The sequence below is a fragment of the Salvia hispanica genome, chromosome 3, assembly GCF_029641045.1.
Source record: "Salvia hispanica isolate PSC_SH4W2 chromosome 3, Shi_PSC_v1, whole genome shotgun sequence".
Classification (NCBI taxonomy): domain Eukaryota; kingdom Viridiplantae; phylum Streptophyta; class Magnoliopsida; order Lamiales; family Lamiaceae; genus Salvia; species Salvia hispanica.
Genome location: NC_142694.1, coordinates 10040719 through 10056808, shown reverse-complemented (window position 1 = coordinate 10056808; position 16090 = coordinate 10040719). Strand labels below are relative to the sequence as shown.

Below are 16090 nucleotides of genomic sequence, written 5' to 3'. Positions count from 1 at the left end.
TACATTAACATACACCTTCTTGATAAAAAAATGTAAAACTTGTTACATGTATACTATCTTATTATAATTAAATTGATGTTAGGATGAAAATGAACGTGATTGAATAATATAGTGATTAGCTGAGATGTCTATTTCCATTTACCTTTTATTCTATAGCGGATCTTTGCTAATAAATTGTTTTCACATATATATTTTATTTCTTATAATAAGGTGATATCAATCCTTAAAAAAGCTAGTAGCTAGTGACCAAGGCCCTTATGGAAAGTCAATCTTTACTGACGCTGGTGTTTTATATAGATTATACAAGTCGATTAGCATGGAGTCTATAAAAAAAATAGGTTCTATCGTTTGATAGAGTAGTCTCTTAGGACCATTTCTCATATTTGGTCTTTAAGAGCATCTCCAATGGTACTTCGGCTAGAAATCGGCCAGCAGATTTTCCCCCTGCCACGTCAGCAGCACTAAAAATCCACCTGCCACATCAGATTTAGGCCAGCCATAGGCCAGCCGCAATAAAAATAATTCAAAAAATACTACATTTACGGAATTAAAATTACGATTAAATTACGAAATTAAATTTACGAGACATATATGGGAAAATTCATTAATTGCATTTAAAAAAGGTACATATATAAAAAAAATTACATTTAAAAAGGTACATAATAAAGAAAAAAAACTATCGTCGTGCAATCCTCCGTGCCCACAACTCTTCAATTATATCCTTTTGGAGTTGAATATGAGCATCCACTTGGCGCATGTTGGCAAATTCCTTGAGGCGGTCGGCTTCATCGAGAGGTACCCCACGTCGTACACTAGGGGTGGCCGTTCCGTGGCTTGGACCGGCTTCATTATCATTGGCCCAACTAGTCAGTTGTACGCCTTCGTCTTCGACGATCATGTTGTGCAGGATAATGCAGGCGTACATTATCTGGGAAACGCATCCGACATCCCACAAACGCGTTGGACCCTTAATTGCCGCCCATCGAGACTGGAGCACACCAAATGCGCGCTCCACGTCCTTGCGCGCCGACTCCTGTCGTTCCGCAAAGTAGGCCTTCTTTTCATCACTTGTTTGCCTGATCGTCTTCACAAAGACCGGCCACCGAGGGTATATCCCATCCGCCAAGTAGTAGCCCATATCATGTTGGTTGCCGTTGGCCACAAATGAGACGGCTGGATCGACGCCCTGACACTTCTCGTTGAAGAGGGGAGACGAGTTCAGGACGTTGAGGTCGTTGTTCGACCCAGCTACCCCAAAATACGCATGCCAGATCCACAGCCGGTAATCAGCTACGGCCTCGAGGATTATCGTGGGATTCTTTGACTTGTAGCCGGTCGTGTAGGCCCCCTTCCAGCCAGTTGGACAGTTCTTCCACTCTCAATGTATACAGTCTATGCTGCCTAACATCCCGGGGAACCCATGCTTCTCCCCGTGCATCTGCATCAAATTCTGACAATCTTCGGGAGTAGGGCTTCGAAGGTACTGCTCACCGAAAACGCTTATCACGCCCCCACAGAAATCCTTCAGACATTCCAGGGCCGTCGACTCACCGATGTGGAGGTACTCACCGACTCTCCGTAGGTCAACTGCCTGATTGCCGCCGTGAACTTTTGAATAGGGGTGTGGCCGGGTCTGCCAGCCGCATCGTGCCTAAAGCGGAAACACAGATATCGACGCTCTAATGCGCCAACGATGCGCATAAACAACTCCCTGCGCATTCTAAAACGCCGCCGGAACAAGTTGGCGGGAAACCGCGGGTTCTCTAAAAAGTAGTCGTCGTACAGCCGCTGATGTGCAGCGGCGTGATCCCGATCAATCACTGCTCGGCGGTGGATAACCCATGGAGGGCGAGGTATCGCCTGCTGTTCCACCATACGCATGTACCGCTCCATCTCGCGGTTCATGTAGGCATTCATAGCCTCGTTCATCCTCCGTTCGTACTCCTCAGCATCCCCACCACCGCTACCACACGCGTTACTCATCGCTCGATGATGCTCTTGTACAGAAAGTTAGAGAGAGAGAAAACTCGTTAAAACAAGTGGTGCAAATGAAAATGAAACGAAAATCGCGTTTATATAGGTTTAAAAAAATATATATATATCAAAATTCGGCGCTGGCCGATCGGGCCGCCACAATGGCGGCTAGCCGATCGGCCAGCGCATCGGCCAGCGCCGAGCGATCGGCCAGCCCACGCCGGTCCGCTCGCCGATTTCGCGCTGGCCGCCTCCAATGGTTCAGCTAGCCGATCGGCCAGCGCGACGAATCGGCTAGCCGGTCGCTAGCCGACCATTGGAGATGCTCTAACACTCTTTGGAGGAAAAAAAAAGGCAACAATGTTGACTTGGGAAATAACAACATACTCTATAATTAGGAAGGGTACTGAGATTAATAAAACCTTTAGATACTATTACTAGAAAATAAACGGTCACCTAATATGTTAGAGGCAAATTTGAATTAAATTTCAATCTTATAAGATACATCAATAAGTCGTTCCACCATATGTACTTAAGCTTAAATTATTGAGAGTCTTCTAAGACAATTTAGTTGTAACTACCTTTTTTATTTATGTCAAAGAGCATAATTTTGATTCACGTCTTCATTTTTTAAATCGACAAATTACGTTTCTTGTGCTAAGCCCCCCTAACACAAAATAATTAATTATTATCACTCCATATTTATTTACTAATATAGCAAAAATAAGATGGAACGATTAAAATCGAATCAAATTAGGAGTGGATTAAAAAGATTAAATAATTAATACAAATAGGTGGAGTGAATTAAGGAGACGAATACGACCGACAAAAAAGACATTTGTTGAGGTTTTGGGTTTTGGGCAACAAATCTCGCAATTTCATGCGCTGCTTTCAGTCCATTTCTGACTAAATTGGTCAAAATTTAAAAAACTTTATTAAATTTCTTAAAAAAGACATAATGAAATTATGAAATGCAACATGAATATATTTTAATTAAAATGGTTAAGTGTATGGTGAGGTAAGAAATTAGATTAGTGGCTAATCCAAATTGTAATTTTTGGGAATATTTATGTGTAGACAAACTAAAATTGCAAAAGTGAAACTTGATAATGGAGGGAGTCAAAAATTCAAATAGGTAGAGGGCCTACGTATAATTTTCTAATGAAATAAGAAAGCGACCCTAATACTGTTTTTGATACCTAATCTAACCTAGATTTAGAAAAAGAGTCGAGTGGCTAATTGTTCCTTAATTCAACATAAGAATAATCAAATCAGTCATTTTTTTTTGTTTGCTATTGCAGATAGCCATTGTTATAGTCAAATTGATTTATTCTCATTTTTACTTTATAGTAATATAACAGAGACAACAAAAAAATTACTAAAATTTATCATCTTTTTTTAGTTAAAAAGTTAAAATTTATCAACACCAATTAAAAATTAACTACTAGATATATGTGGTATAATAGTGCAACATGAACTATTCACATATGAAAATATTGATTTAAATATTGAAATGAATTATTTTCATGATAGCGCATGTATTCGTGCCACATACTATCATGTTGGTATTTAATGGAATTGCAACTTGTGTATTTGACCACAACAACCAAATTAGTTACTAACTTTTTTTCTTCTTTCAAGAATTGTTAAAAGGTTATTGTTGGTGACTTGAAAAGTAGCAAAGGTCTGTTAGGCAAATGTTCATTATGTTACATATTAGAGCAGGAATGATTTTACAAAGCTAACACGTACAATTATGCGATCGACCCATTATTAGTTACTAGTACTACTATATGCTTTGCCTAGATTTGAAAAGAAAGTGATTATTCATCATTTAGATATATTTCCATAAACTACCATTTTATAGGAATAGATATGGAAAGTCGTCATTGCACTTTTGAACGGGAAGGCGGATTCGGGTGAAATTGGGAGGGGGTTAGTTGATCCTATTGTTATTTTATGAGGGCCGAAAAATTTCATTAATTCAGTATTAGAGTTGCCTTTACCCTACACTGCACCAATTCTTAAAGGTTGAGATTAACTTCCGTTCATCGTTAGCCATCTATTCTTAGCGACGATTGCTGTTTACATTCCTGAATCCACATTCCGTAAGATTCTTCGATGGAGGGTGATGGGTGGTTAAGGGTTAAGATTAAGCCAAAAGGTGTAGTCAATGGAAAATAAATGAATATTAAGTGCCCTTGTTTTATTATTGTACCATTATTATAATATCTTATATATTCTCTTTATAATGTTAAATTTGATCAATAACATGAGATTTCTGAAGGTAATAATGTAAGTGTGTTAAGCAGAAAGATAAAAAATAGTACTATCTGAATTTATAATTATAGAGATAAAATAAGATAATTATAGAGATAAAAAAAATGGTTAACTATATTAATGTTGATTGACTTATTTTCATAAATAGAAAGTTGACGTGTTTGAGATAAACCTAAAATAAGCGTATAATCTTTTCATTGAATGAGGGAGTAGTAATTAAATTGATTTACTTGTTTTCATAAATAGAAAGTTGACAAATTTCAGATAAACCTCAAAAAAGCGTGACCATCTTTTTATTGAATGACTGAGTAGTAATTAACATAAAAATTCTTTCAAACGTAGAAATATACATTAAATTATTTAAATGCCATTAAAGTGCAGTTTTATCACATTTACAATTCAGCCCCTCATATTGGGTGCCGTTTGCAATTCGAAAATAAACTAGGGAGGTGAGATGTTATTATGCTATAATTCAAACCTTTATTGGCAAATGTAAGGCGCCGTTTCCATTGGTACCGCGAACTTAATTGCGTAAATCAATGTGCCAAATAATTTCCCACCATTTTCGAAAAGGAATATGTAATTATTAAAATTTAATTCACCTTTCAAGTTTTACAACAACGTTCTTATTCGATTTGTTCATCTTTAAATGCATTTTCCGTCAAAAAGATGGAAATTCAAGAAATATATGTAATTTAATTTTTTTTGAAGAGGAAAAAAAGTGTACATAACTAAAAAAAATATGTTACAAAAACTTTTATTAACTAAAATAAGACTAAAATATTCCAAAAAAATAATCAAGCAAAAATTTCAAAATATCCAAGCTAAAAGTAAGAAAATTACAACTACTCCTACTCTATAACTAACATGTGAGTTGATTTTTATCATATTGTGTCCCCCATATAAAATAAATCGATTTATTTATATAATCACAATGCAACTTTATTTGTGTAACGTATGATAGTGCTCCGACTTATAAGACAAAAAGTATATTATATTCTAGTATATTATAATATACTGAAATAATCACACTAACAAATCATCTCTATCTCACACATGAACTAGCTACACTTTTCTCACATGAATCTTGCAAAATATGCCACTTTTCTTCACCTATACTTCACCATATACACATCACCCAAACCATTCACATTTACTTTAAACAATAACATCTATATTTTCCTTTTCATTTGCTCCTCTAACATACAACATTGCTCAATATAATCATATACTTAAAAACAATAGCGAGCCTAGAAAATAAATTCTATAGAATCAATTCTATAGAATCGAACACAGCTAACAAGATTGTCGTTGGCACCATAAATTTAAGGCAAAATGCAGACCTTTTGGAATTGTGGGGTCAGTAACAACTCAAAAAATCAAATTTAATGAAGTTTTTTAGTCTTTACGGATCGGCCGACTCCATTGACCCCGTCTAGATTTAATGGAGCTATCTAGTTGACCGCACCAAGTCTACCAGGATTTAATAGAATTTTCCAATCCTTATGGGACGGCGATGAGATCAGTCGACTCCACCGACCATACGTGGATCCGCCATTAGCTAAAAATGCAGTAATTACTGATTCATAGCAACAAAATGAAACATGCCAAAAAGCACCCAATCAAACTTGCATGTTATTCCAATTCATCAATCTACAATCATAGAAATGCCACCTTCTTGGATCACTCCATATTTTGGCATGGCATAACATCCCTAAACTATAAAGTCCACATCACTTATAGTAAAACACATAATACCCAGTAGTATTATTATTTACCACTAAATCAGTCACTCATCTTTTCAGTAATTTCCTTAAATTATTAAATAAAAGAAATAGTGTCCCACCATCTCCATGATTTTGTTTAAATAATTAGGAAAAAAAGAAAGTAGAGATATTAGTAGCAGAAGTCGTTAATCAAACCAAATAACGACTATAAATCCCCTCACTCCTCACTCTCTCCCTCACCACCATTGCTCTCTCTCTCTCCTCCTTCTCTCTCCTCACAATGCCGCAATGCTTTGACGTCTCTCTTCTGTTGTGAAGAAACGCTGAAGCATTGCAAAAAATTGGATCTGAAACTCGTCAATTTCATGGAGTCATAACAGATCTATTGAGTTTCAGTAATCCAGAGTGAGAGAGAGAAGCTGAGCAGAGCAATTTCCCCTGTTTTATTTTTCAATTTCTCATCTGAAAAAGAGGGGGAAAAGTGAGCAACAATGGCGGAAATATCGGGGAAAAATTTCATACCGGAGCAGTTCCAGGGCTACACGCCGGACATCGCGGGGCAAATCGGTCTGCTGTGGGAGCTAATCAAGGCGCCATTGATCGTGCCGCTGCTCACCGTCTGCGTCTACATTTGCCTGGCGATGTCGATAATGGTGTTCATCGAGCGGCTGTACATGGGCGTCGTCATCGTCCTGGTCCACCTCTTCTGGAAGAAGCCGGAGAAGCGCTACAGATATGAGCCGATGAAGGACGATTTGGAGAGCGGCAACGCCGGCTACCCTATCGTCCTTGTTCAGATCCCCATGTTCAATGAAAAAGAGGTAATGTTTCTCTTCTCCATTTCACACACACACGCACACGCACACGCACACGCACGGGTATGTGTGAGAAGAGAAACTCACGAATTGTTGCTCTGTTTTGTGTTTTTTGTCGGCAGGTTTATAAGATCTCCATTGGCGCAGCTTGCAATCTCTCGTGGCCTGCTGATCGGCTTGTAATCCAGGTTCTAGATGATTCTACTGATCCAATCGTGAAGGTATGTGTGATGAGAGAGAGATGATGAAATCTTAAGTAGCGATTTCAATTGGTTGGATGAAACGAGTAACTCCTGATTTAGGAATTCGTTTCTTTGTAGTTATCAGTTTTGGAATTCAATTGATTTCTTCTTCTTCTACTCAAATTCTCACTTGATTTCTTCATAAAATTCAATCATTACGCTCTCCTCACCATTGGAGCTTTTTCATTTTTGTACTTTTCATTTTCCGCTGAAAGAGAAACACAATAATTTTATTTAGTTATTTATTTTTTTTGCCATGATTTCACATTTATTGATGTGCAACCATTTTGTAACTAACCCTGACAGCAAACCATAATTAGCGAATGTTGCCTCATTAATTGTTTTATCCTTGTATTACCAAAGATAATAATTAGCCAAAAAATTTAAATGAAAACTGCAATTTATTTCTTTTAGGATATGGTTGAGAGGGAGTGCATAAGATGGGCAAACAAGGGCATAAATATCACCTACCAAATTAGAGAGACGAGGGGCGGCTACAAGGCCGGAGCACTTAAAGAAGGGCTCAAGCGCGATTACGTTAAACCGTGTGAGTACGTCGTCATCTTCGATGCGGATTTCCGGCCCGAGCCTGATTTTCTCCGACGATCTGTGCCGTTCCTCATCCACAACCCCAAGATTGCTCTCGTCCAGGCCCGTTGGCGATTCGGTAAGCCGCGCTACCTTGATTATGTGCTTAATTGTTTTTGTTGGACATGCGTTTCATGATCATTGGTTGATATATTTAGAAACAACAAATGACTTAAGCCTTTATTAAGTTATTTTTTATTCGTATCATCACTGCTATAAAGCTATTAGAATATAAAAAAAATATTGAAGTAGAATATATAATCTCTATTGAAACAAATTTAGGTGTCCACTTATGCTCACAATTTATAGTATGAAAATGTCACAAAATTTTGATTTAATTTAAATATTTTTTTAGGTAAGTTGTTGTGTACGTGAAGTGTCGGTGGTGTTAGTGAATTCAATAGTAACATCAATTTATTTATATAGTATAGGGTGCACAAATTATCTTATTTCGGTGGGGCCCATTTGACGGGGGATTCCCCACGCCGTGGGGCCGTTTTTAGCCTGCTTTCCTCTTTATTAACTACCACAATTCACGGCGTTAGTTTCTCTTTGCTGATTGATTTTTAATAAATAATTCAGACATATAAACATATAAAATCAACACATTTACTTCTTCAATTCTCCTTCTTTTTATACCCCATTAAATAGACAAAAGAGAATATACAAGTCACTGCTTTTATGGCGGAGTGTGAGAATTACTTAATTGTAAGTTATTTTTATATTCTAGTTATGGTTAGCACGACGCATTAAAATGTTACACTCTAAATTTTAGTCAAACAGAGTAACATGAGCTATTGAGTAGAATAACTCGTTTTCCTATGTACTTATTGGATGGTGTTGACACTGAGTCATATAACTGTTCTATTTAAATCTTGAATAATTACACGAATTATTAAGTAGAACTATTATTGGTGGTGTTAATGTTGTTCAATAGAATAAATAAAACGTGAATTTAGGCGTAGGAATTATTCAACAAAATTCGCTTTTCTCGATGTGTGGAGTGGAGCAGTAAGATAAAAGTATCCTTTCTTGGAAATAATAAAATGACAGAATAATCCCCGTTAAATTGCATGCTCTACTACTCGGCAATGCAAATTAAGTGGTAGATTTTCGGGGCAGTTTGGTCATTTTATCCCCCCAAACCGACAAGTGAATAGGGCTATAGTTGGGAATTCGCTCACCCACGTGGTGTGATGCTCTGTGCAGAGCCGCAGACACCAATGGTGGAGCCGCACTGGCTAGATTTAATTAGCCTATTGTATTGTTTTTGACCCCAGTTGTCAACACCGACAAATTAGACAAGCAAAAACTAGAATCAACCATCAGTGACATAGCCAGGTTGTCAACGTCTGACGTGGCATCGATTAGCTGTCGTGTCACGTGGTGTCAGAATTAAAGTACACTATTGTTTCCTATTTTTATTTTTATTTTCATTTTCATTTTTTGTGTGACTATTTAATTAATGAAATGGCTTTTGACTTTTTTGTTTTTTCTAATTTACTGTACTAAATCATTTTTTATTTTTTTGGCAGTGAATTCAAACGAATGCTTGCTGACGAGGATGCAAGAAATGTCATTGGATTACCATTTTAAAGTTGAGCAAGAAGTTGGATCAGCCACTCATGCATTCTTTGGCTTCAATGGTAATGCTTTAATTGTGACTGAAGCATCATACTATTGTTCCTTTAGTCTAAGTTGGGATTTTTTTAATGAGAAGCCCCTTTTATTTTAATATATTCTTGCTCATGTAGTCTAGATGTTTAAAAAAGGAACTATGCATATAACTGTGTAAGATTATGCAGCCTAACGAGAATATTTATTGTGATGAATGATAACAAATGATGCCATCATAAATGTGGTCACTTCCTTTGCTACTAAGAGACATCATTTGCTAAAAAACTTCCCACTTTCTAGTGATGATTTGGGTGGCAAATGAGTGTAGTGACTATGTAGACCACCACAGCCGTTTATAGAAATAAATGAAGAGGGCTAATAGTGCGGTAATGTCTCAGGAACTGGAGGGATATGGAGGATCGCGGCCATAAACGAGGCCGGGGGATGGAAGGACAGGACCACAGTGGAGGACATGGACCTTGCGGTTAGGGCTGGTCTCAAGGGCTGGAAATTTCTCTACTTAGGAGATCTACAAGTACATTTTCTAAAGCCTTATTTTCCTTCATTTTCATCGTTTTCTTTATCTTCAAACGCGATCAACTAATTTTTATTGCATAACAATAGGTGAAGAGTGAACTCCCAAGTACTTTCAAAGCATTCAGGTTCCAGCAGCACAGGTGGTCTTGTGGCCCTGCCAATTTGTTCAGGAAAATGGTGGTGGACATTGCAACAAATAAGGTTTGTTTAGTTCAAGAATGTCTCTTTTTTCATCTTCTCCTAACCTTTAACTGATATCAAGAAACTGTTTGTTTGTGAATGCAGAAAGTCACTTTGTACAAGAAGTTCTATGTGATCTACAGCTTCTTCTTCGTTCGAAAGATCATAGCTCACTTGTTCACTTTCTTCTTCTACTGCGTTGTTCTTCCATTGTCAATCCTCGTCCCAGAAGTCTACGTTCCTAAATGGGGATCCATCTACCTTCCCTGCATCATCACGGCCCTCAACTCAGTCGGAACTCCAAGGTACACATTCTAACATAAGTTAACCATTCTAATAATTACTGATGAGCAAAATCACTAGAACCTTTTTTTCACTCAGGTCATTTCATCTATTGTTCTATTGGGTACTGTTCGAGAATGTGATGTCGTTCCATCGCTCAAAGGCCACATTTATCGGTCTATTGGAAGCTGCAAGGGTGAATGAATGGGTGGTGACTGAGAAACTCGGAGACACACTCAAGAACAGCAAAGCAGGCAAAATAGCATCTAAAATATCCTTATCTAAGTTGCTAGGAGATAGGTAAGAATGTTTGTCACATTCGAAGCATGATTAAACACCTATGCAAGAACAGAAATGTTGATAAAACAGTTGGTTTATTTCAGGATCAACCTGCACGAGCTCGGATTTGCTGTGTTTCTCTTCATCTGTGGCTGCTATGACTTCATGTATGGGAAGAACTGCTACTTCATATACCTGTTTCTTCAAGTCATCACCTTCACAATCGCGGGGCTCGGATACGTTGGCACCATTGTTCCGAGCTCTTGACTTATGATGATGAGCATCTCTCTGCCTCTCACATTCCTGTATCTGTATCTTTACCAAAAAACAAATGTACACAAGATTGCTTGCTTGCTCTGTTTTGGTGTATTCGCCCGCGATTTCTGTCAGCAAATACTGGCAGGAAAGCACAGAAGAAATGCAGGAGAGCATGTTATACAGTTGAAGAAGAAACAATTGATGAAGGAGCATAAGTATCATAAATATTATAGGATAGGAATAATATTGTTTCCCTTTTGATATTTTCTCTAGCTTATATAGTGGTTGTTGTAGTTGTGTGACATTGCATTTCATTTTGTTAGTTGGTTAAAGTTTTGTGATGAAATTTTTATGAATTTTTGGTGGGATTTTTGGTGCATCCATGCAGTGAACTATATGTATTCCCTTCTCATTCTTTGGACACAATATTGTTAACATGTGTATGTTTATAAATAAACAGGGAGTATTTATTAGTGATTCTTGTGATAAACATATTCCTTTTATCACAATGAAATTTATTAGGTATTTATATGCATTCCCTTCTCATTTTTTAGACACATTATTGTTACCATGTGTATGTTTATAAATAAACAGGTGGAGTATTTATTTGTCATTCTTGTGAAAACATATTCCTTTATCATAGTGAAATTTTAGAAATTTTGACACGTTGATCTAACTCGCGATCAAAGGACTGAAAATAATTCTCATCCATCGTATGCCTTCACGACTGAATTACAAAATGCAATAAAAATGAGTTTTTATTTGAACCTGTCTCTATCTCACATATTTACATTTAGATTTTTGTAATTCATGATTTAAATATATTGTTAATTATTCATATGCTTTGTATGTTAAAGTGACTTTTGTTCTTTATTTTATACTCCCTCCGTTCCCTCATAGTTGAGGCAGAACTTTTCGGCACGGAGTTTAAGAAATGAATGTTGAGTGTGTTAAATAAATAGATAAAAAAGTAAGAAAGAGAAAAAAGTAGAGAGAATAAAGTAAAAAGTGAATAAAGTAAGAGAGAGTAAAGTAAGAAAGATGAAAAAGTTACTATATATGGAAATGACTCAACTATGAGGGAACTTCCCGAAATGGAAAAATGACTCAACTATGAAGGAACGGAGGGAGTAGTAAGAGCATCCACTATAGGTGGACAACTTTTGGTGGACAACTTTTTTTTTTGTCCATAGCCCCATTTTATTTGTCCACAGCCACAAAAAAAAGTGTCCGCAGCAATAGCGGACACTTTTTAGTGGACAAATTTTACTTTATTGTTTTTGTTGTATATTTTAATTCAATTACAATTAAAATTATCGGACTATAAATAATAAGAGAACGAGATAATAATAAAATTAAAAATTGCGATGAGACCAAATATTCGTTGTATTCATGGATACCGAAAAATTACACAACGAACATTTAAAAAAAAACATACAAAAACAAATAAAAACACCGCCACCATCTACTCGGTGGCGGAGTCGGAAACCTCTGCCTCATCGTCGTCGCCCACTCCCTCCGGCGCCGCCGCCCCTGCCCCCGTCGCCCCCGGTGTCCCCCCTGGACCAGTCAGCCCCAGCTCCTCTCTGATCCTACACATCAGCTCATAGTATATCGACTTGGTGATCGGGTCGGTGGCCGACTCGTAGAAACGGCAGTTATATTGCAGTTGTTTCATCAACTGCACATTCAGGTTCCTGTTCAAGACCACATGGGCCCCATGGTCCACGGACTAAGCTCCAGAAGGCGCCTGCGCGCCCCGCGATCCAGACGCGGCCGCCGAGTAGCGAGAGGAACCTGCAGACATCCGGGCGCTGCGGATACTGGCCTTCTGCCCCGGAGGGCGTGAGCGCCTGGTGTGTGTAGGAGAGGGTTCCTGCGCTTGGGCGTCGTTGAGGTCGATTGAGTGTCCGCCGCCGCTGCTGCTGTAGTGCCCGGCTCTGTTGCGTCTGTTGCGCTTCGCCGCGTGACCCTCGGTCTCCTCTGCACAGATGGCCTTGAATTTCGGGCAGTTCTCGAGAACGCGAAACTCCTCCCAGTGGTTGAACTTAGGCTTATATAGCGCGTTGTATTGGGACACAGAGAGAGCCTTCACGTCAGCTTCGTTGCGGCCACTCTCAGCGTTGATAAGGTTGTTGCCGTAGATGCCCGCGAACTTCTTAGTGGGTGTCAGAATCCTCCCAAACTTTTTCCGAAGCTGTTCCGCGTCACGCGGTTTGGCGCCTCTCGGCTTGAACTCATTGTAGGTCAACAAGACGCGCTTCCAAAAGCCCATCTCGGTCTGATCGGTGCCAACACAGGGGTCAGATGTGACGGCATCCCATGCCCTCGCCACAGCAATCGACTCGTCTTTGGTGCAGTGCCCGCCCCGACTTGTTACCACCGACTCGCTACCGCCGCTGCCGCTGCCATCCCCGCCGCCGTCGCCGCCGCCTCTCCCCCCACCGCCGTCGCCGCCGCCCCTCCCACCGCCACCGCCGTCGCCGGTAGATCTCGTCGGCGGGGTCTCCGGTAGGCCCGGACTCATCAACCCCATCATCTGCTCCAGTGTGAACCTATCGAAATCAGACAAAGGAGTCTGGGTGCGCTGGAAAGAGTGAGAAGGGGTATCCGGTCGCGGATGGTTGGGCGAGTCCATAGTCGGTCGATAATCTCCAAACGCCGAACGACCCAAATTCCTCTGATGAGAAGACTGACCCCGATATTGGCTTTGTTGCCACGGCGGGGAGGCCGGTGACCACGGCTGGAATGGAGGGGGACTGGGACTCGATCCCCGGGGGGTGGGACTCGATCCCCACAGCTGAGATGGCTGGGAAGAAGGATAGTATCCGTATCCCGATTCTTCCGTGCCGGGTGAATCTTCGTATCTCCCGTGTATCTCGGTAAAATCTAGGGTTGTGAAATTGGGGGTGGAGTGAAAATGGGTGTGGAGTGGAAGACAAATTGGTGGGTATTTATTTAAATAAGCCAATAAATTAAATAAAAATTCAAAAAAAAAAAAAAAAAACGGCGGTCCGCCGCGGCGGTGTCGCCGCACAATAGGTAGGCGCGGCGACCGCCGCTTTTCTCTCTCCAGCGGCCCGTCCTCGCCGCAAAGCCGGCGATCTTCCGTCCGCCCCAGCCCATTCGTCCGCCCCCGGGGCGGACGCGACTCCAGCTATAGCCCGCCGCGGCTAAGCCGGGAAGGGGGCGGCCGGCGCGCTGCCCCTATAGTGGGTGCTCTAATATTCCTTTTCCTATGGGCTTTTCTTCATAACGCGCTTGGGCTGGGCTTTTATTTCCCTACCTACAAGAAAATAAAGCCTTTTTCTCTCTAAAACAAATACACTATTTGCTTTTAAATAAATAAAATTACATATTTTGAATTAAGTTACCTTTTCAACCAATTTTAATTATAATACAATAAGAAGTACTATGCATCTAATATATAACAAACAAATTTAAATGAAATAGGCTGGTGTGGTCAGTTTGATCCCACGGCCCAATCAGCTCGTTGGGCTTTGGAATTGAGTTTCTAATGGTCACCCAATCCAACCCGAACTCAATCTAATCCAAAATTATCGGATTCTGAACAAATAACTCAATTGTGAGTCCATATCAGATTTTCGTGTCGCGTACAAAATTATCACCGAATATCATCATTATTACGAATTGGGATATTTCACAAAAGCATTGTGAAGAAGAACAATGTCAAAAGCAAAAATACAAATTTATATTGTCCAGCTCATTGATATTTTCCCTAACTTTCGATTACAATATAATACTCCTAAATTAGTTACACTAATGAAGAAAAATCTAAATAAGGGGAGAATCGAAATTGGACTTCACAAATCACAATGACTACAGAGGAGCAGCAGAAACAGTCACAAACAATGCCGTGTTTGCAGAAGAAGAAGATGTCAGAGATGATCGAAACGCCAGAGACCGACGACGCCCCTGCGCTCCCCGACCAGGACTCCGCCCTCGCCGCCTTCCGCGCCAAGGAGGAGGAGATCGAGCGGCGGCGGAGCGAGATCAGAGAGAGGCTCCAAGCGCAATTCACACGCGTCGAGGAAGAAGCCAAGCGCCTCCACCTCATCCAATCGGTAAGTTTTTTCTTCAATTCGTCAGTTGTAGATCGGGAGGAACTATCGATTGATTGCGGATCCGTGGCTGATTAGGAGCTCGATTCCGTGACGGATCCGATGCGGAAGGAGGTTGCGGCGATCTGCAAAAAGGTCGAAATCGTGAACCGAGATGTGAAGATTTTGGGGATCAACTGCCAGAAGAAGGTTTGATTTGATGATTTGATGATTTCACGCTTTTTCTTATTCTCATCTCCGATTTCCAGATCGATTCATCTCTTTCTTCGGAATTTGTAGGAGAAAGAGTATAGAGAATCGGCTGAGGCTTTCGATGAGAAGAAGAAGGAAAAGGCGCAGCTCCTTGCAAAATTAGCTGAGGTAGATGAAGCTCTTGCTTTACTGATTTCAATTTCTGCAGATTTGTTGTTGATGTTGTTTGATTTATGCAGTTGGTGAGTGAAAGCGAGAAGCTGAGATCAAGTAAACTAGAAGAGCTATGCAAGAACATATAGAATCAAATTATCCCTTTGTTTTTTCTTTAAATTTCTTGTGTTCTTCATCTAATTATCTTCTTTTTCATCTTGTTTGATTGTCTGTTTGAAGATTTGTTTTTCCTTTTGTGATTAAGATTGAAAAGCTCACTTAATATTCGACAGTTCCTCAAAATATCTTTCAAAAAAGCAGCAGCATATGATAATTAATACAGTATGATTTGATATAATGGATTTCAATAAAATAATTAACTGCTTTTAGGCTAAGCAAGTGTAGCCATTAAAGTCAGATTTAACTACATTTAATATGTAAAGGTTCAAATTAACTTGGGGATTGATTTAATTCATAACTATTTTAAAATGAGAATTTCAGAATTTACATAAGCATAATGGATATATCAACTGACAACATGAGAGATAAGACACTAATAAGTTCCTATGTTAAGTTACTTTTCAAATAAACAACTCGCTAATTTAATAATCGTCAAATTTGATTAAATTCTCAATCCTCTTCCTATTTTAAAAAGTTTAACTAAAAAACTAGTACTATTAAGTTTTAAATTATTTTTTTATCAATTATTCCCGGTGGAAAATTTTGATGGCCTAAAATAACATTCGTTTAAGCAAAAACAAACATTGTTCAATGTTCACCTTGTGGACGAATAATTTTACCAAAAATAATTTGCCTATGATTATTGCAAACAATTAAAAACTTCATTGTTTTTGTTACTAATTTAAAAGTCATGAAATGAGATT

General features: G+C 39.2%; 2 protein-coding genes across 2 annotated transcripts; both read left to right on the top strand.

Annotated features, from left to right (window-relative positions):
• The first annotated feature begins 6217 nt into the window (after positions 1 to 6217).
• On the top strand, positions 6218 to 11256 carry LOC125213660 (glucomannan 4-beta-mannosyltransferase 2-like). Its single transcript, XM_048114320.2, has 9 exons — positions 6218 to 6802; positions 6919 to 7017; positions 7453 to 7705; positions 9162 to 9272; positions 9642 to 9778; positions 9868 to 9981; positions 10066 to 10265; positions 10342 to 10542; positions 10626 to 11256. Exons 1-9 carry the CDS (start codon positions 6473 to 6475, stop codon positions 10786 to 10788), a joined length of 1608 nt encoding a protein of 535 aa, XP_047970277.1. The 5' UTR covers positions 6218 to 6472; the 3' UTR covers positions 10789 to 11256.
• Positions 11257 to 14496: 3240 nt separating this feature from the next.
• LOC125215318 (RAB6-interacting golgin (DUF662)) lies at positions 14497 to 15491 on the top strand. The gene is made up of 4 exons (XM_048116703.2): positions 14497 to 14864; positions 14940 to 15050; positions 15141 to 15221; positions 15293 to 15491. The coding sequence occupies exons 1-4, from the start codon at positions 14616 to 14618 to the stop codon at positions 15353 to 15355; spliced, it is 504 nt and encodes a 167-aa protein (XP_047972660.1). The 5' UTR covers positions 14497 to 14615; the 3' UTR covers positions 15356 to 15491.
• Positions 15492 to 16090: the final 599 nt, after the last annotated feature.

What these genes read in the sequence shown, in the direction of transcription:
- LOC125213660 (XM_048114320.2), top strand. Translation starts at nt 6,473, where the DNA reads ATGGCGGAAATATCGGGGAAAAATTTCATACCGGAGCAGTTCCAGGGC. An exon ending in CTACTGATCCAATCGTGAAG is followed by an intron (nt 7,018 to 7,452) that starts GTATGTGTGATG and finishes TATTTCTTTTAG; the next exon opens with GATATGGTTGAGAGGGAGTG. An exon ending in TCTAAGTTGCTAGGAGATAG is followed by an intron (nt 10,543 to 10,625) that starts GTAAGAATGTTT and finishes GGTTTATTTCAG; the next exon opens with GATCAACCTGCACGAGCTCG.
- LOC125215318 (XM_048116703.2), top strand. Translation starts at nt 14,616, where the DNA reads ATGACTACAGAGGAGCAGCAGAAACAGTCACAAACAATGCCGTGTTTG. An exon ending in GGATCAACTGCCAGAAGAAG is followed by an intron (nt 15,051 to 15,140) that starts GTTTGATTTGAT and finishes CGGAATTTGTAG; the next exon opens with GAGAAAGAGTATAGAGAATC. An exon ending in TCCTTGCAAAATTAGCTGAG is followed by an intron (nt 15,222 to 15,292) that starts GTAGATGAAGCT and finishes TGATTTATGCAG; the next exon opens with TTGGTGAGTGAAAGCGAGAA.